General features: G+C 48.9%; 1 protein-coding gene across 1 annotated transcript; it reads right to left on the reverse strand.

Annotated features, from left to right (window-relative positions):
- Positions 1–4,625: 4,625 nt before the first annotated feature.
- DELE1 (DAP3 binding cell death enhancer 1) lies at positions 4,626–19,002 on the reverse strand. The gene is made up of 13 exons (XM_036241454.1): positions 18,877–19,002; positions 17,782–17,896; positions 17,563–17,686; positions 15,181–15,328; positions 14,097–14,258; positions 13,755–13,843; positions 13,555–13,651; positions 10,734–10,876; positions 9,570–9,728; positions 9,388–9,480; positions 7,180–7,339; positions 6,405–6,644; positions 4,626–5,207 (listed from the first exon to the last, which is right to left on the reverse strand). Exons 1-12 carry the CDS (start codon positions 18,905–18,907, stop codon positions 6,406–6,408), a joined length of 1,560 nt encoding a protein of 519 aa, XP_036097347.1. The 5' UTR covers positions 18,908–19,002; the 3' UTR covers positions 4,626–5,207; position 6,405.
- Positions 19,003–20,628: the final 1,626 nt, after the last annotated feature.

Here is a 20,628-nt window from a genome sequence, read left to right on the forward strand (position 1 = left end):
GTCCTCCAGCAGAACAGATGGCAAGGAGTGTCACAGTGGGATAGGGTAGCCTTGCTGCACCCTGGAAGATGGGGGGGCTGGATCCTGGGGTGCCAGGCAGAGCTCTCTGACCTACTAATAAAGGAAAAGCAGTGGCTTGTTGTCCTGTTTGCACCTCTCAGGAGGGAGGAGTAACAGAGTGATGGTTCTGTGTCACCTACTCCCTGTCAAGAGGGTCATGAGGGCCTGGACAGGCGTGGGGCACATTGGTGCACAGTGTTAGGTACACAAAAAGGGACATGTGCACTGTTGACCCTATGCCTCTATTGCTGCCGTATCTAATAATCCGCTTCTCAGCTGGAAAATTTGGGCTAAGAAAAGCGTGACTATTTATAGAGCATTTACAGGAGCCAGGCACCAGGCCTACAACAGAATTTAATTAATAATTTCTCGGCAATCTTGAGAGGGAGGTGTTATCATCCCCACTTCACGGACAAGGATATGTGTCTTGGAGAGGCTGAGGGTCTTGCCCAAGACCAAGCAGAGAACAGAGGCAGAGCCAGGATTTGGAGCCAGGTTTGTCCAGCAGCAAAACCCATGCCCTTGACCTTGACACTAGATGCCGGCCAAGGAAAGGAACGGAAAAGCCCCCATAGTTGAGCGTTAGCCAGTAGTGGTCTTATCTGAGCTCCCTTCCAGAGACACTGCTGAAGAGAGTATTTCCAAAGCTGCTCAGGCCTTCACATCTTTCTACTTCAAGCCCAGAGTGAAAGGGACTTGGACCTGACCTGACACAGGCCTGGGCCTCTGCAGAATTCTGTTCTTTCCCAGTGAGCAGCCTTTCAGGTACAGAAGTCACCTTTCCACCATTCGTAGGTAAATCTTCCTCTGTCACAGCAGGTTTGGGCCTGTGAATTCAGGCGCGAGAGGAGTGTGTGTGAACCGGCTCCGTGAAATCCACACCGACAGCAGCAAACCTTCCAGCAGAGGAGGGGGTGAAGAAACAGCAAATATTTTCCTGAGGCTCAGCCTTATCATTTTCCTGGAAAATTCCAAGCTGTTATTCAGCTAGCTTCTCAATAGCATGGGGCTCTCCTGGACACTGAAGGCAAAAATTCCTCCTTTTGTCCTCCTTTGGAGCTCAGTACTCATGTTCACTGTCCACATAAATGGGTCCTTAATACTCCTAATTAGGGCGAATGCAATCCACACATCCTTAGAGTGCAGTGTGGCATCATTATTCCATTGTTCTATCTTACAGATGAGGAAAATAAGCCCCCAAAGCTAAGTGTTTCGGGAGTAGGGTCTCTGGGTCTCTGATCACCTCACTCAAGGCAGAGTAATTTCTTTACAAGATCTGTAATTTTCAAGCTGTTGGGTTCCCATCAATGACAGAAGGTAGGGTGACAAAGCAGGCAGGGTCTTCAGCACAAAGCATGATGAATATACTCACCGAATGAATGAATGAATGAATGAATGAATGAATGAATGAATGAATGGAAGAAAAATGCCTCAGAGCTCCCTTTTGTCTATTTTGGAGCTCCAGAGAAGGCTCTATTAGGAAAAACGAAAAGGGCTCCATATGTGAGAGCAAGCCTGCAAACCACAGCACTAGACAGTGCTGACCTCCCACTCACGAGGGGATTTCAGTGCGGAGCTGACGTCGGGCAGGTGGAGAGAAGAGATGGGGGGAGGAGGTGACCCGAGGAACCTTGAACCATGGCTGGCAACTGGATCATTGAATATATTGGGTCACTGCCTCCTTCTCGTTCACAAGTCCTAAAGCTGTAGTCCTTGGACCCCCCCGAACACCAGGCAAAAGTTCATGTATAGGCATTTTTCTAAGTAGAAGATACAAAGTTCTCATGAGGTTCTCAAAGGAACATGTGACCTATAAAAGGTTGTGCAGCACTGCTCTAAGTTACGATCTAAACCTCCACAGACACGGGTAATTTTAGTTATAAGGAGTCTGAACATTTTATAGCAAGGAAATGGCAGGACAGAAAAGGCTGACTGGCCCAAAGCCATGTGGCAGGTTGGTGGCAGGGCTGGGATCTGGAACTGGGATTTAGTATGATGTTCATTCTAAAATATCAAGGGTTCTTAACCTGGGGCCCTTGGGTGGGCTTCAAGATCTAAGAAACTGCTGAACTGCTTGTAAAATTAGGAGGTGCATGCTGCTGTAGGAAAGAATCAGTGCTTTTATCAGATTCTCAGAGGCTGTGACCTAAATAAGGTTAAGGACCACTGCAGTCCTCTAGGTTGGTCCTCAGTGCTGCCTTCCCCGCAGAGTCTGGAGAACTCGTGGGCAGAGCTATTCTGCGGCACCCGACCTATGCCCAGGGTGGGGGTGCAGGTACTGAGGGTCGTGCTCTCGCCTCCACCATGGACCCACTCCTACAGCGCTCATACCAGTGCATGTGGTGACAGAACTGAGGGCTGAACAGGAAGGTCGCAGAAACTTCTTGACATCAGCCAAGATGTCAAAGCTGAGACTTTGGACATGCTCAGAACCAAGAAGGGCTCTGCCCCCTGGGAGACCGAAGGAGCAGGCGAGCCAGAGAGCACTCAGTTAAATGTCGTCTTAATTTGGAAAGCACAGAGGGACATTTTTTTTTTTTTTATCAACAGTCAGCCGTTCTCCAGCACCCGGAGTGGAATGCAGTGCTCACTCGGAGCCTGGGGGCAGCTCAGATTGACAGGCAACCTCCCTGTCTGTCACCCAACTTCAGCTTGGCAGCTCAGCCCGATGACCCTACCTCTCCTCTGGCAGAAACCACCACCCTTGGGATGCTGGAGAGAACCAAATCCCAAAAAGGAAAAGACAGGAGTGGGGAGGCTCAGCTGGGCGCACAGTGTGTACCTAGGAACTAGGTCTGCATTTTCCAGCTCCTACTAAGTACTGGGTACAATATAATGGGTGGGATGAGGAGGGAGGCAGGATCAGAAACACCCATTCAACAAACATTTTGTATTTGTTGAGCAATTACTATGCATCAAAAGTAACACTGGGGTATACAGAATCAATCCCTTTAACAAATATTTAGAGCACCTACTAGGCAGGCTTGATGTTGGGTGGATAAGGGGTAATGCGCAGAATCACTCATTCACGGAATATTTACTGAACATTGTGCTAACATTGAGGATACAATGAACCAGAGTCTTGTTCCCACTGTAGCATCAGGGCTCCTGAAAACAGCATCTCCGGATAAGGACACTGAGGCAGCAGAGCCTTGCATGGAGGTCTCACTGCTGAGGGCACCAAGCCCTAAACCTCAGGTCATCAGTATCCTGACCCAGCCTGGCCCTGCTGACAGGGGCCACCTCCCTGTCCTCCCCTCACATTTCCTTCCAGGGCCCTGACAATGAGTCATTAATAACGGAATTTTAATGGCAAAAGCACAGCGGTTCTGGGTCTGTGGCTGAGCCCATCCCCTGGGGCTGTGTGGAGACCGCAGTGACTAAACAGCCAAGGATTTTTGGTCCCTTGACAACATTTCTCTCACGATTCTCCCATTCTTCCCTCTCCACGAGAGCTTAAACATATCCACCTCCATGTTTGGCACCCCAAACTGAATCAGTACTTAATTTGTAATGGCTGAGGGGGCAGGAGGGCTGCATCAGGCCATCACCACAGGACACCTGGTGTCCCTGGACAGTCTGAACTGCCCTTTGGCCCCAGGCGTGTTCAGGAGGAAGTGGTCATCAGAGAACCCAAAATGACAACAGGAGGGGAAGAGGTGGCGAGCAGGGCTCTGAGACAACCAGAAGTGACGATTTCCACAGAGGGTGCCCCCCAGAGGCTCATGGGCAATCTGCAGGGAGCCAGCTCTGCTCAGCTCCACGCGGGAAGCATTGGGTTAACCAAGTTCTTTACTGCAGGACTTCTTGGAACCTTGAATATGCTGATGTGCATTGTGAATCTATAAAAAGGGGATGTCTTGTGTGGTGCTTCCCAAACTTATTTGACCACAGAAACCATTTTTTTTTTTTTTGTGCAGAGAGATTAGTGCACAGCTTAAAACCCTGAGCTTTAACCAATGTATACATTGAGCCTCTACCGACACAGGGAGTCGTGCTAAGTGCTGAGGATACTGAAATACAAAGAAGACAAGGTCCCTGCCCCGACGTGAGGGCAGGGTGAGGCCAGTGTGCAGGGCAGCCCTGGAAAGGCAGCAGGGGGCAGGGGAGGCCCTGGAGCCAGAGGACGCTTAGGGCTTCAGCGGTGACAGGAAAGTGTGACAGGACCACCAGAGGTTGGGGACAGGGGCGAGCAGCAGAGAGGGATTGTGGACACCCCTCCCAACGCCTCCCACCTTCGAAATGGCCAAGCTGGGTGGTCTTTCTCGTTGAACAATCACTAGGGGTTTTGGTCCTCAGTCCCTCCCATATCCCACTCTCTACCACATCTATGCTATTGAACTTGGGCTAACATCCAAAAGCCAGGGCACAGCTATTCACAAATTCAGTAATTGGAGTCATTAGCGTTGACTCAGAAATCATTTTTTCTAAGTCTCTCTCTCAGAGAAGCTTTTAAGACCCTTTAAATTGGTTAATGGAAAGTTTAGAGCCGAGAATGGAGCCTCGGCTTTCAGCTCCCCGGCCCGTCTCCCTGGCTCTCCCCAACACACTCAAGGACAGAGTGATGAGATAATCCCGTATCTGTTTTATTTAACTCCCATCCATTTCTGGCACACCCTTCACAAACGAAGATCTCAAAATCCACACTCCTGCTCCCAGAGTCCAGGTGCTCGATCTCCATTCACTCCCTGGCATGGGCAGGATGATCAAAACGCTTTCACGTAAAATTACAGCGTGGACGGTGCAGAAGAGCCCTGGGCCAGGGGCCAGGAGGCCTGGGTCCTCTCCTGCCTGGTGACTCATAAAAGCCATGTAAACACGGGCGTCACTGCCTCAGGCCTTCATGAGCACCAAGGTCCTTTCCACCATTAAATGCCCACATCGGCCCTGTAGGGTAGGAGGGCAGACACTATTGCCCTTGGTCACCAGCTGAGGAAGCAGCTCAATGAGTCGGGCTACTCACTGCTTCAAGGTGACATGGCCAGAACCTGGGTCTTCACACACTTTCCTCTTCCTTACTGTGCTGGGGCAGGTACCTAAGGTTCTTTGAGAAGGTGGGTGGATAACTGGCCTCTTCTTTTAGATTCAAGTTGTGGTATCTCTCTGAGAACCCACAGGCTCCATCTTCAGGGCTGAAGTGAGAAGGTCTGAAAAATGTCAAGCAGATAGATACATCAGGCATTTAGGCAAGACACTCCTTACTTCCGAATCAGACTCATGAATCCAGTGGAGATGGACAAAACCAAACTGATGCTGTGTTCCCTGAGTTCCAGCCGTTCATGGAACCACCTCCGGATTTTTGGATCTGTTCTCCCTTTATGCAGTGTCACGATGTTCCCCCCTTTTTTTTATCTTCATCCGAGGACACTTTTCCATTTTTTGTTCAGATAGAGTGGGAGGGAGAGAGAGGAAGAGAGAGAGAGAAACATTGACGTGAAAGGAACACAACGAGTGGCTGCCACCCGCATGACCAACCAGGGCCGAGGACGAACTACAACCAAGGTACGTGCCCTTAGCGGGAACTGAACCCGGGCCTCTCTGGACTGCAGGCCGATGCTCTAACCGCTGAGCCAAACTGGCCAGGGCTCCCCCTTTTATTAGGGAGAGAGTAGAAGGAAGGGAAGGGGAGAGAGAGAGAGAGAGAAACTTTGATATGAGATACATCGATTGGTTGCCACCCGTACACGCCCCTGACCAGAGCCAGGGACTGAACCTGCAACCCAGGTACATGCCCTTGCCCAGGAATCAAACCCATAACCATTCGGTGCATGGGCTGACACTCTAACCACTGAGCAACAGGCCAGGGCACAATGTTTTCCTTTAACTTGATTCACTATTCTCAATGTCTGTGAAACTGCAATATGCTAGTCACATTTTTACATTATATATTAAATATACAACTACTGAAATAAAAACCATTAATTTGAGTGCCACCTAAAATCCTCTTATGAACCACCAGACACACATGTATCAGATGCTGGCAAAAAATGATGTCGTCTAAGCTTGAGGAAACTCTGGGGAGAGAGAAGGTAACTGATTTGCTCAAACACAAAGGCTGAGGTGAGGACCAGGGTCTTGGACCCTTCAGTCGTTTTTCACAGGTCACTGAATGAATCCTTTTTGTGCACAGATCAGAAATGCCTGTAATGTATCCACTGCTCATCTGTGAAACTACCAACTGGGGGGAAAGGTCAAAGTCATTTATTAGCCATGCGCTTGAAATTGCTTGAGAACCTGGCTCCCGCTGGAATTTCCACCCTGGAAAGGGACTGACATCTATTTTTGTCATCCAACTTCCTTCATGCCCTCCCCCACCCAGCACCAGTGACTGTGTTTGAGCTCACCTTAGCCAAAACCCAGTCTGACGAGATTCTTTTCCAAGGGGTAGGAGTGTGGGGGGCCAGCCCTGCTGGGGGGCCTGGGGCTGGCTCCGAGATGGCCGCTTCTACAGAGGAGGCCAAGGCTCCCCGTGCTCCAGGCATGTGGGAGGCGGGAGGCTCCTGCCAGCAGGGTGTTCAGGTTGCAGAGGGAGGGGCTGGAGAAGGACTTCAGTCCTGTGACTGCCAGGTCCTTGGGCCCCAGGGCTGCGAGGAGAGGAGAGTAACTCTTAACTCATGCTGTATTCCTGGATTCCTACTTTGGAGCAAGGACTTCTTAAAGGACTCAGTTCCCCCCGGCACTGTTAACCCATGCCAGCCCGAGTGACTCCTGGTGCGCAGGCTCTCAGAGCCCTAGAAGGGTAATCCAGGCGCTGAGGCAGCCTCGGGACATTGTCTCTCCTGGAAAAATCACCAGAGCAGCTGCCATTTAATACCTGCCGTGTGCCGGGTGGTGCTAAGCCCTTCATAGTCATCTCACTTAATCTTTACAATCACCGAATGAGTCAATATTACTAGTACCTTCATATTCAAGTGAAGAAACTGAGACTCAAGGACATGGAGTCCAAGTTCAGTGAGAGCGCAGGGGTTACAATAGGTTTGTCTGACTCAAAAGGCTATGCTCTTACCCACCACTGGGGCAGGACATGACAAGGAGACCGAGAGCTATTGCCAACCCCTTCTCTGTCACAGGTACTGGGCTCAGCGGAGGGACCCTGTGGGCTCTGACTTGCATCAGTACCTGCCACCTCCATGGAAAAGAGGGTCTGCAGCCTGTCCTGGGCTGGCTCATTCCCCAGAGCCGCTGACTGCTGGTAACACCTCACAGCCTCTCCCAGATTCCTCTGCACGCCAAGGCCCTTCTCATAGCAAATTCCCAAGTGGTATCTGCTCTGTGAGTCCTAAAGGAGAAAACGGACAGACACAGCGATGCACACACAGGCTGGATTGAAGAATGGAAATGCTCAGGCAGGAGGAAGGCGAAGCAGTCTGCATGCTGGGCTTTCATCTACACAGGTCAAGACCCAGGGCTGGCCCTCCCTAGACCTCAGGATCTCAACCGTGAAAAGCCAGAGCCCTGGGGATCCCTCCCCTAAGGGAGAATCCAGCTGGAGCAGTGAGTAAGCTTCTCTCTCTGAGGCTGGTGCTGGAAGTACACAGCCATGAAGGCCGCAGGGAGCACAACATACATTACAGAGGAAGTGTTTCTCCTCCTTTGAAAGGTTAAAAGGCTGGCCCCTTCGCCCAGGGTTCGAGATCCTCTCTCTCCACTCACTGAGAACTGTCCTGGGGGAGGCAGTATCAGATCGGGTTAGAAGCCCAGGCTACCAGCTGTGTAACCTCAGACATATTAGCTCACGTCTCTGTGCCTCAGTTTCCACATCTATAAAGTGGGTATAATAATGGCACCTGCCTTATTACATTGTTGTGTGGATTAAATGTGTTCATATATGAAAAGTGCTTAGCTTAGTGTTATTATTTTCATACCATGAGTTGCCCGCATCATTCATCTCTCCCTCTCTACTGGAATTTTTTCATTATATTCAATCTTCCAACTTAAAAAACAAAACAGTTGGTTGATTCCCAATGGTCCACTTTCTCTTCTACCTTCTACAGTTAAATTTCTGGAAGGAGTTTCTACAACATGCAGACCAAAGTCTATGCAATATTTATGGTGGACTCATGGCTCCAGGCTGGCTCCAGGCTGGCTTAGAACACAGCACTGGATCGTTACAAGGCCAGACAGCCACCCTACAAGTGTTCAGCACACACCTAGGAAGACAAAATTCCTAGTGGAGTGGGTGAGTGTGAGACCCGACAGCCCTTTGTGCATTTCTCCTCCTAGCACGCTGAGTGACTACAGCAGGCCAGGGGCCCCACTTGTCCAACTCTGGGATGTGAGGCCCACCCAGCCCAGGGAAGGCTGCGGCTCTTTCAAGAAAAGACAGGCACAGATGACAGTACTGGTTGATGACACCAGTCCCTTTCAAAGGCTAAGACAGATATTTTGGGCAAAACGGAGTGAAAAGGGGCAAGTATTCTGATGTCAAAAGTTCAACGAAGCTATCAGCATGTTGGGCCAGAAAACAAAGAGAAGCCGCGTGCCTATGCCGGGAAATGCTCGTCCGTGCACACTGCCTGCTTTTACCCAGTGCTCCTGGGCTTCCAGATGCAGCACAAAAATCTACTGGTCAAATACACTTAAGGAATACAGCAAACCACAGAAGCCTTCTCGGTGACACACAGTGACCAAAAGCTCTGAGACTTCCTGCATTAAAGATACATATTTAATTCAGTATTTCCCCAACCCAAATTTCCTCATTACTTATCAACATCCCATGAAACAAATGCTCTGTGGGACAAACTCTGGGTCATGCTGCCTGTATGCCAATGCCTACAGTTCACAACCAGACACCCCCTCCCCCCCCAGCAACTGCCCAGGGTCTTCACTTCACATGTCTTCTGAATCCCCTGGACAACATGTGTAACAATGCACATCTTGTGTCTACAACTGACAAAGTGCTTTCACACCTGTTATCTCAGTCAGATTCTGATCCTCACAACAACCCTGTGACAGTTATTATCCCTATTTCAGAGACAAGGGAACAGGTTTAGATCAACAAGTGACTGGCCCAATAGTGTGCTGGTTATGTTTAACGACTGGCTCTCCGGGGGGAAAGCCCTGCTCTGTAGCGTTTAGCAATTTCTATGGTGCATATCCTCCTAGCATAATTGATCTGACACCTCCAGCAGCTCTCGCACACTGGTTCGAGCCAGCTCCAGCGCACGACTGGACCTGTGCAAAGGTCAGCGAGAGTCAAGGTTTCAAGCTGGCTCAATACTCCGATCAAAAGGTCCCCTAAACCCAAATGAACTTGGTACCAGTTCCAAAGTCCCTTCTTTTATCAGAGTCGATGCGCAACATGCCTGGATACCGGAGAACTCATACCCCATTGTTCGCAGCAAGCCACAGATATTTCACAGCTCCCTGCTCATCCAGGTATGGCTCCTTGGTGAAAAGCACCCCGAGGAAAGCCTGGGCCTGTGGTCGAGAAGGAAGAACATATTATGGTCACTGCCAGGCCCCACATGCCCCAGGTGCCCAGGAGAGACCTCAGCCATGGCACGCACCTCTCTCAAGCCTGAGTCCGCAGCCTGCTTCAGCATGGACACCGCCTTCTGCCGCTCAGGGTCCCCCCAGGAGGCAGAGTCTTGTAGCAGGCACCTGGCATAGCGGTACTGAGCCAGGCTGTGGCTCTGGCTGGCAGCCAGCTGGTAACAAAGGACTGCCTGGGGCAAAGGGAGAAGCGCTGTCACTGTAAGCCGGCTTTTCCTTTGAGTGAAATTTTAAAAAATTATTTTAATTAAGTAATACATAATCATTATGGATTAGTCAGAAAATGCAGATAAGCCAAAAAATTTTAAATACAGATAAAATGAAAAACAGAAACATACAATCCCAAGAAATCCTGCCTCCTAAAGATCATTGTTAACATTTCAGTGTATAGCCTTGCGAATTTCTTCATGTATGTGTTTACATACATACACATATACATTGTATATATTCACACACATAAATGTGTGTACAGGGAGAGAGGGAAAGAGAACTACACTCACTATTTTGTGACCTATTTCTTCATATAACAATACACCATGAATGTCTTTCCTTGCCAATATATATAGATCTAGCAGGTTTTTTTGTTGTTTTTTTTGTTTTTGTGGTTAATTCTCATCCAAGAACATTTCTTTCTAGAAAGAGTGGAAAAGAGGGAAGGAGTGGGAGAGAGAGAAACACTGATGTGAGAGAGACACATCGATTGGATGCCTCCTGCACGTGCCCCGACTGGGGCTCAGGAACAAACCCAGGTGTATGCCCCTGACTGGGAATCAAACCTGAGACCCTTCGGTGCACAGGCCAACACTCTAACCACTGAACCATCTGGTCAGGGCTCAAGCACGTTATTTTTAAGGCCCACATAGATGTAACTAATCAATTCTCTATTGAGGAAACTTCAGGTTGCTTCCCTTTTCTTTGCCATCATATACAAATAACCCGCTCACCAAAGTAACACTGTAGGCTCTGAGGATACAGCTGCAAAGAAGAGAGACCAGGGCCTTGGCCTGCCTGAGCTGGGAGTCTAAATTCCTAGATGTTAGAGTTTTTTAAAAATGTTTTCCACACGGCTAGGAGAGACTGGCCTTTCCTCAGGCCCTGCCCAGTGCACATTTCTGGAGGTCATTCCGGGCCTTGCAGAACAGGGAATAGGTCTGGTGGCAAGAGAGGAGGGGTGGTACCTTGCCAAGGTCCTTGGGGGTGCCTCTGCCATACTCGTGACACAAGCCCTCGTTGTACTGTGCTTTGCTGTAGCCCTGCTCTGCCGCTTTCTGGAAGTAGGAAAATGCTGCTGTGTGGTCCCCATTCTTCATGCTCTCTGTCCCTGTAAGAAAGCACGAGGCATAAACTTCCCCACATCCTCAGCCAGGTGCCCACAGGCTTCTTCCTTTCTTTTTTTGTGCTGGACATTTGCATATATTTCCATCCTCTGACTATTTCACTGGTTTGCCAGGCACATCATTGGGTTCTGCCCTGGTCTGCACCATCCTCTTGGCAATAGTATTCCCGATTTCCCTTTGAAAACAACCTTCCCCCCAGTGCTGTCAATCAACGTGCCTCCTCTCTTCCTAACCAATGAGAACCTCCCTTGAGAATCAGACTCTTGATGTGCTTGCAACAGGAGAGGGGAAAAAAACAAAAAAACAGCTTCTGCAGGTTTATTCTGAGGACAGCATTTTGAAGACATTACTCTTTACTGCCCCCTGGGTCCCTGGCGCTTCCCTGATTCCTGTCCTTTAAGAGGCGTGGCAGGTCAAGAGGTCTCGGGAGATTCCTTTTGTGTTTAAGTTAGCCAGACTGAGTTTAGGCTGTTTGTAACCAATACAACCTGACACACCTGATACTGTTAATGTTGCTTTGTGAAGACACTGTGAGAGAGAACACAAGAGAGCAAAGACCTGAACTCAGGTGTGTCCAGTTCCCAAGCCCATGTTCTTTCATCCTCCAAACAAAAAGGAGAACAGGAGAGGGGCTGGTCACAGCCAATTCTCAGTGCTAAGCCTTTGCTCAAGCTGTTGCTCCTGCCTGGGATAGCTTTTTCTGCTTCCACCGTCAGGCCTTGGCATCCTCTTTCTGCTCTAGAACCTGCAGACCACACTCAGGCTTGAAACGCTTTCTTGGCACTTACTTAATATAAAAGCCCTTTTCTCCGAACTAAACTGTTTCAAGAGTATAAGCCCTGTCTCCTCAATTAGACTGTAAAATCCTGGAGGCAGAAGCAGAAAAAGAATGTAGAAGAAATAACTTTGCATAGGGTGAAAGCTCTATACAAATGCAAACTATGATTATGGCTTATGCTCCTTTTGTGTTCTGTCACAATGCTTAGCTCTTGCTGAATAAATGAATATGTGAATGAAAGAATGGGGAAGAAAATTCTCAGAAGAGACTGTATGCCCATCAAAATCACAAAAAGCTAATGAGGTAGAAGCTAGGGTGCATTCTGCCAGCAGTGAATTGAAGTCGCCTCCCTGCTGCCTGAAAACTCTCTGTCCAGGATTCACAGAGTCCTTGTCCTTGAGAAGGCTTAAGAGGACAAAGGATCCCACCCTGTCCCCATTCCCCACACTGGCTCTATCAACACACTCTGATCCATCCACTCTTCTATCTCCACTGCCTCTAACCTAGACCCAGCCACCATCACATTTTGCTTAGTCATCGGTAATAATGAAACCCAGTCTCCTGGTCCCTGTTCCACATCTGTCTACACAACAGCCAGGAAGATCTTTAAAGAGGTAACTCAGATCATATGATTGCCCCTCTTCCTGCTCCAGTGTAAAACCCTCTAATGGCTTCCTGTCTCACTTAGAAAATCCACACTCTGTACCATGGCTCAGAAAAGCTCACTTAATCTAGCCCCTGCCTGCTTCTCTGACTTCACTCTCCCCATGATCTGTAAGCTCCAGACACACTTACCTTTCTTTTGTTCCTCTAAAAAGCAAAATAAATCTGGCCTCAGGACCTTTGCACTTGCTGTTGGCCTCTACTCGAAAAGTTCTTTCTCCAGATGGAAACAAGGCTGACTTGTTTTTGTTCATCAGATCTCAGTTCAAGGATCTTCCCATCAGTGTGGACTTCTAAGTCAAAAGTTGTTCCTTGCCCAGATGAACACATTCCCCTGTTTAATTTTCTCCATACTTTTATCACCATCTGAAATTCTCTCTTTGCCAATTTAATGTTTTTCTCTCCCTCAACTCACATGTTAGTTCCATGAGAGTAAAGACTTTGTCTTGTGAAACCCTATATCCCCAACACCTAAAATAGGGCTGGGCAAAAGCTGAATGCTCACTAAATTTTCTCTGAATCAATCCCAGCCTCTCACCCACCTGGCCCAGTAGACTCCAATAGATGTGGCTGGGAGTCTGGGTCTCCACGTTGGAAGGCCTGAAGTTAAGCCAAGTCACTCTGGAAACCAGGACAGATGGTGGAGGGGCAGGTGGAGTCTCCAGATGTGGGTAAGAAGTTCCTATCCATGCATTTGAGAACTTGCTCCAAACCCCAGGAGCCTGTTCTTGCCCATGTGTGGCAGAGAAAGCAAGGTTTCTCCAAGATTTATTTTCTCCTTATATAGTGGCAGAATTTTCAGGAAGGCATATGGTCATTCAGCTAAAGACTACACTTCCAAGTCTCCTCTGTGACTAGGGGTGGCCATAAGCCTACCTTCTGGACAATGATTTGTGCAACTTCTCAGTCATGTCCTTAAAGGGAAGGAGTGGCCCTTTAGCTTTCCCATCTTCCCCCTTCCAGCTGACTAAAATATGGACATGAGAGCAGGAGTCAGAATAGCCAAATAGGACCTCAAGGAGCCAGTTCTAAGAACGGCAGAGAGGTCTGGATGAGAATGGATCCCTGACGCCACTGTGCCACCATGCCAGATTTGGTCTACCTACTTGGGAGAAAACAAACTCTTTGTGGTTTAAATCATTCCCTACCCTGACTCTATTTGACCTTTTCTATTTCCCATTTCCCCATCAGTCTGCCTTGAGGCAGGGTCCACCCAGTTACCCAGGAAGTTGAAAGCGATGGAAACACTGAGTTGGAAGAGCTGCTGAATGGCGGTCACTGCCTCCTCGAGAGAACGTGTTTTTGATTTATCTTGTTCCTGGGGAAGAAATAACAAAGACTCATCATGGGAGGGTTCAGTGGGATTGCCACCTGCCCAGGGCAATGTTAGAAAGATCCAGGTGGCCAAATCTGGACAATACCTGCTTTTCACCAGTGGGCTGAGGCTGGGCTGGCTTTGCCTTGGAGCTGAAGCTACTGCTGGCATGCAGGAAGCCGATATTACTGGGATCTGCAGGGGAAATGGCCGACAGCCAGCCAGGGCAAAGGGGAAAGTGTTATTTCTCCTTTTCTCCCACTTTCCCAGTCTCCCAGCTCCTCCATCAAGCAGCACTGCCAGGAACCACAGTAATCTGAACTACCCCAAGAAACATGGGGCCTCACAGAAATGACGAGTCCCTTACCTGGCACATACAGCAAGAAATGTGTGTCTACTCAACTCCCCACCCCCTGCCTTCTGCTGATTCTAGGAGGGGGGGACATACCTTCGTCAGAGGGATCCTGAAGACCAGCTGCTCTCAAGGGGCCGTGTGAAGAGAGGCTCTCAGGCTGAGTGGAGGGTGCTTCCCGGCCTGGCCTGGGTTCCCTGCGGCCCGTGTGCCTGGGAGCTGGGCTGTCAGGGCTGGGGAGAACGTGCCTCCGCAGCGCTGGAAAGAGCCAGCAATAGCAGTCACATCAGGAGGGGATCAGCACAGCCTGCTAGGGCTTGACTGAGTCCTCCCTGAAGTTTTGGGAACCAAAGGAAGAATTTGGAAACTCCTGTGACACCTCCTCCTTCATTTCCTTTGCTGGCTTCCCTCCACATGGGTTTAGAGGTGCCCACATGTATGCTGATCTCCTGCCCTACGCATAGATCACTGTTCTGCTTGAATTCTTCCAGTGGCAAGGAGGTGTCACTGTTGTAGCCCTAGCACCTAACACCTTTGTTGGATGGTAATACTGATAATGATACTATCATAACAATAAGGACAAGAAGTTAAACTAACACTGAGCATTTACTATGTGCCAGGCACATAGTCCTTGACATATATTAATTCATTTAGTCCTCCCAATAAATCTATGGGGTGAGGTTTATTATTGCCCCGTTTTATGGATGAAGAAATAGGCATAGGGAAGTTTAAAGTGACTTGTCCAGGGACCACAAGACTAGTATACAGCAGCTCTGGGGCCTGAATCCCAACAGTCTGACTCCACAGTCTTAACCAATTGGCTTCATTGCCTCTGTACCATGGCACATAATAGCTACTCAATAAAAACTCATTTATTAATGAATGACTGAGCAGAGGATGACCTAACTGGCTGAGGGTAGGCAGGAAGCCATACCCAGGATCTAAAGTATCCTGGACCACTGTGGGGCTCCCTCCATGGAAGGTGATGGGAGGATACTGGAGGGGTGATGTGGTCCACACCCTGGGTGGATGAAACTTCCTCACATTCCCCTTCCTCTGACTTCAGATAGGAAAGGCAAGGAGCTGTTGATGGCTCTTTTCCTGAGGTGTGTCCAGAGATGTTTCCTGGCCCAGAGAAACTCCCAGCCCAGCCCTCCTGTCCCCAGGACTGAGAACTCACAGGAACCCGGATGCCACAAGGAAGATGAGAGGAGACAGTCCAAGGGACTGCACCAAGAGCCACGCTCCGCTCGCCGAGGTCCTGCTGGCATCGATGCCTGGAAGTGGATCTGTCTTGCCAGCTGCAGGGCCAGCACAGCCAGAGTGCCCTGGGAAAGACAGCACGTCAGAGACATAGCTCTGCACCAGGCAGCTCCTAGAGGCTCGGCCTTCAGCTCAAACATCACTTCGAGAAGCCTTTCCTGACTCCAGGTGGGGGCAGCTCCTCCACTCCATTCTCTTACAGCACTCTCATGTCCCCTGTGGAACCCTGATCATAGTGGTACTTACGCAATCATTTCTATAATTATTCCACAAAGGTCTGACTCTCCTGTTAGTCGTAAAGCACCACGAGGGCAGGAACCATGTCTGTTTTCCTCACCAGTGTATCCCGGCACCCAGTACAGTGCTAATATATACACGCTGAATAAATGCATGAGCGAGTTACTGAATAAACAAAGTCTAAGCAGGCAAGAAGATAATGTATTAAGTTGGGGCTTTGCCACAGATGCAGCGACAGGTCAGAGTTTCCCACCAGGCTCACTCTCTTTCTCTAACCTGGTACAATTCCCCTCTGCCCTGACCAAGCCACCTCACCACACACACATACACAGGTACAGGCTTGTTGAAGGCGTTTATTCTTCAGCAGGTCTGCAGAACACCTAAGCTAGCTCCTAGTCCACTGACTGCTTGGTTTTCCCTGTCCCTTCCTGTATATAGAAAGGGACACCCCAATACCTATTGTTGCATCAGGCACTAGGTACAATGACAAATAAGACAGACACAGTTTCTGCCCTCATGGAGTTTATATCTTCATTGAAGGAGAAAGACAAAAATCCAAGTACACAGAGAAATAAATACAATAACTACAAATTACGCTAAATTCCAAAAGGAAACAAATCGGGGTTTACATGGAATATAAGAGGGGGCCCTGACAAGATAGAGAATCAGAGACATCCTCTCTACTGGGGTGATGATGTGTGGGCTGAGGCCAGAAGGAAGAGAAGGTGCTGGCATTGTCAATAACAGGAACATGTACCCAAGGCACTGGGGACAGCTTATGCTCAGGCCCTTTCACACGAGCAGTAGTGACAGAGCTGAGAAATGGCATCAGGACCTCTGGGATCCAGGTCGTTTCCAAAAGGATTCTCTGTGGGATCACCCTAGGGTTTGGGGCTAACAACATGGGAAAATGCTCCCTTCTCCAAGGTTTATCATGGATCTAGTTCACAGCTCCCCAGACAGAAGTGCCCCTGTCATGGAGATATTCTAGGCTTAGCTCTGCTGATGACACCCATTTACAGATGAGACAACTGAGGCTCAGAGAGGTCAAGTCACTTGCCCAAAGTACATAGCACAGAAGTGATAGGGATGAGATGTGACAGACACAACACTGATGTATATGCCAACTCCATTCAAAATACCTTATAAGGACAACCTGGAAAGCAGAATCAGCCCTATTAGATTGAGCATCTGACTTTCTAGGTCAAATTCAACAAATATCTATTGAGCAACTATTATGGGCCAGGATCTGACTGGGTGCTTTTACAAGCCATACTAGGTGCAGGAACCAAGCAATAGAGCATGGCAGGTACGAGTATGAGCTTCAGAGTAAAATCTGGCTCCTCTACTTAAGAGCTGTGTGATGTTAAGCATGTAACCTAAAGTTTCAGAGCCTAAGTTTCCTCATCTATAAAATAGAGGTATTTCCCTTGCAAGGTTTTTGTAAGGAATAAACAAGATAAAGCACAGCTCTGGCCAGTTTGGCTCAGCAGCTGGAGAACCAAAAAGTCATGGGTTCAACTCCAGTCAAGGGCACATACCTCATTTGTGGTTTGGTCCCCAGCCCTGGTTGGGGACGTGCGGGAGGCAACCGATTGATGTGTCACTCTCACATCAATGTCTGTCTGTCTGTCTCTCTCTCCCTCCCTGCCACTCTATCTGAAGATAAATGGAAAATTATCCTTGGCTGAGGATTTAAAAAAAGATAAAGCATATGTAATACTTTACATTAATAAATAAAATATTAGCTATTTAGCATTATTTACTGCAAGCTCCATGAAGGCAGAAATCATATCTACCTTCTTCTCTGCTATTTCCCTAGTGTTTACCAAAAATGCCTGGCTCGGAGAGGTGTCAAATAAATGTTAACTGAATAAGAGGAGGAATAAGTACATGGAGGGCAGGGGGTGGGGAGAGGCTCTAGCTCTCTAAATTTGCTCCAGTGCCACAGGTTACTCAAAATTTGCGTGTGGGTATAATGATACCCTAGCTCTGGTTTCTAGGCTCTACTTCCATGCAGGATCATTCCATGAAGGTCAAGGACGGGGTGTGGAAGCCTTACCCATGATATGGCATCCCACAAGGTGTTTCGGGAGACACAGCCAGACATCCAATGGAAGGCATCCTTCCATCCATGGAACCTTGAGCCCCTGCTTGTGCCTGGACCTGAGCCATGGGGGCCTGACCTAGATGATGTAATAGAGTCCATTAAATTCTGTCCCAGGTAGGGGGGAAAGGGGAGTTAGGGGAGGAGATGGGTGACAGAACGGTAGTATCTCACCTGTCAAAGCTTGGCACAGAGACCAGCAGGGTCGAGGATGTAGCCTGAGAACTATTTGGCCTGGTGGACTTGGGGGTCACATCTCGGAGGCCAGGTCCTAGCAGACGGGGAAGGGCTGTGCAGAGCAACAAAAATCAGTCACCTTGACATAAACAAGATTGAGGCAATGGCAGTCCCACCTCTGACACTTGACAGTGCCCCACCCTAGGAATCCAAGAATCTCTGACATCTGACTCTGCAGAGGTTTGTAAAGGATACATGTGGGAATCTTTTGCCTAGTACAGGTTCTAGGGTGCCATCCCAGAACAAATAAACCAGATCATTGGGTGGAGCATCTATACTTTAGTAAAAGCTCCCCAGGTAATTATGATGCCTTCTTAGGGTTGACACTGTTCTAAACCACTGTTCTAAAATGATCAGGTAGCCCTGGCTGGTTAAAGCATCCGCCTGCTCACCGGAGGGTTGTGAGGTCAATTCTCAGTCAAGTGCATGTGCCTGGGTTGCAGGTTCGATCCCCAGCCCAGTCGGGGGCACATGGGGAGGCAACCAATTAATATGTCTCTCTCACATCAATGTTTCTCTCTCTTTCCCTCTCTCCTCCTCCCTCCTTTCCTTCTACTGTCTGTAAAAATCAATGGAAAAAATATCCTCGGTTGAGGATTAACAAAAAATATAAAAATAAAAAATTAATTAAAAGATAAAATAAAAGGGCCAGGCATTCATACACAAACTCGCCCAATATTTGGGGCGCTTTGTCTCTAATTCCCGCTTCTTTTCATTGGCACTGCCTACTCTACTGGCCTCTGCTCCTCTTTCACTGACTCCACCCACCATCTCCTGTTATCTGGCCTCTCTGCCTTCCAACAGCCACACCCATCTCCTTGGCTCTAAACTCTCCCCTCTTCCAACTAACTCCATGCACACCCCAAATTCCAACAGCCCCTGTCTTCCGGCGTGCAGCCCCGCCCCTTTAGGTCCCGCCTTCCCTCCGCTCTAGCCCTGCGCACTATTGCTTTGGTTCGGTCCTCCCTCCCGGCCCCTCCTCCAATTCCGAGTCTCAGCTGCCTCAAGATGCGCGGCTCCAACGCCCCTCACTTCGGCTTAGGAGTCCCTGGAGGCGCCACATGTCGTCGCTAACACCATAAAGGCTCGCAGCCGAAAGAGCGGGCCAAACCGCGGAACAGCGGCGGCTGCGGCCGCGGTGGCGCCCTCTGGGCGGCCGAGCCCCAGGAAGCTCTCAGCCAACCAATTAGGAAGGAGCCCAGCCGGAAGGACGGTGCCCCGCGAGAGGAAGTGAGGGTGTAGCTGTGTTTTTGGCTAGCGAGAGGTGAACTGCGGCAAGGGCATGGGCGCGTGGGCTGCGCCTGGCACAAGAGCGGGGAGAGCACGCAGAGGCGGGGTGACCGCAGGTGGCGAAGCTGAACCGCCTGAAAAGCGGAGCTGGGGTGGCTTCGGTGACGCAAGAGGACCTTGCAGACACCGTGGAGATGCGAAAGGGGAACAGGCTTCCCCAGGCCCCGCAGCTGGAGGAGGCGGGAGTAACGAGACCCAGTGGGCGGAGGGGTTCCTCAAAGGAAACCCATAGTCCGAATTTACCATCCAAGGTCCTCTGTTTGGGGAGGCGGGCCCGGCCCACTGGGTAGTCGATGAAGAACTGCACAGGCAGGGTTCTGATTCCGGGGTTCCAGCTCTGGCTCGGCTTTTGTTTCACCGTGTAGCCTCTAGCGAACCCCTTCCACTGTCTGGGCCTCACTCTGCGTTATGAGAGGGTTAGATAGAGTGATCTCAACTGGTCCCAACTGGTTTGACAGGAACAACGAGTTTCTGTTTTAAAAATACCTAAGGGCAGAAACCCCTCCCCCCCAGTACACACACCTGTTAGAACCCTCTAATGCCGTTGATGTGTTCGTTTGATGGGAAAAGAATGGTTCCTCTTTCACAGCACTTGGATCCATAAAATAAAGGAGCTCAAATTCAAATATAAGGTGTTTAGACTTCCTCCTTTACCCCGAGTACCTGACTTCTGGGCAGGTGGAAGTCTCCACCTGGGGTAAAAGAGTACTGGTGGGTACCTACTTTTTTAAACGGACAATAACAACCAGACAGTTATATTAATTTGTTTGATTTTGAGCCATATGTCAACCACCATCCTAGAATCTAAGAAGACAGAGGAAAGGGCATTTGTGGCCTCCAGAGAGACATGGTCCAGTGTTTTAAGAGTGGTCTCTGGAATTCCACAGATGGTTTGAATCCCAGCTATGTGTTTTCCTCCTACCTATGTGTTCTTGGGCAGTTTACTTAACCACTTTAAACCTCAGGTTCATCATCTATAAAATAGGAAAAATAATATCTCATGCAAGTGTTGGGAGGCTTAAATAAAATAGCACATTTAAAATGTTTAGCATAGTTCCAGGCATGTAGTAAGAGCCTAGTAAGTGTAAGTTGCTTTTAATTGTATAAGGGAGGTGAGTAGGCAAAATAAATAGATATGTTCCAATGGAAGCATGAGCACTGGGTTATGAGATACCATGGAAAGATTCAGAAAAGTAGCTGTATTTGAGCTGGACCTTTACGTATGAGTCAGTGTTTACCAGGTGGAGAAAGCAGAATGACATTGCAAGCAGAAGAAACAACAAATACAGACTCAGAAGTATGAATATGAGGGTACTATTCAGAAATATCCTTGCTTTGCGATTTGGGGCAACCACTTTTCACGTGTTGTTGCCTCAAAATAAAATAAGGTCTGTCCCTCCTGGGACTTCCGCACTCTTCCTCCATTCAGCCCTGTCTGTGGTTCATTTTATTTCTCAAGCTTCAGCCACATCCAGCGCTTCAGCGAGAACTCCC

Source organism: Molossus molossus, unplaced genomic scaffold (assembly GCF_014108415.1).
Source record: "Molossus molossus isolate mMolMol1 unplaced genomic scaffold, mMolMol1.p scaffold_m16_p_4, whole genome shotgun sequence".
Taxonomy (NCBI): Eukaryota; Metazoa; Chordata; class Mammalia; order Chiroptera; family Molossidae; genus Molossus; species Molossus molossus.

What these genes read in the sequence shown, in the direction of transcription:
- DELE1 (XM_036241454.1), bottom strand. Translation starts at nt 18,907, where the DNA reads ATGTGGCGCCTCCAGGGACTCCTAAGCCGAA. An exon ending in CGGACTCAGGCTTGAGAGAG is followed by an intron (nt 9,481 to 9,569) that starts GTGCGTGCCATG and finishes TCTCGACCACAG; the next exon opens with GCCCAGGCTTTCCTCGGGGT. An exon ending in CTTTTCCATGGAGGTGGCAG is followed by an intron (nt 6,645 to 7,179) that starts GTACTGATGCAA and finishes CTCTCCTCGCAG; the next exon opens with CCCTGGGGCCCAAGGACCTG.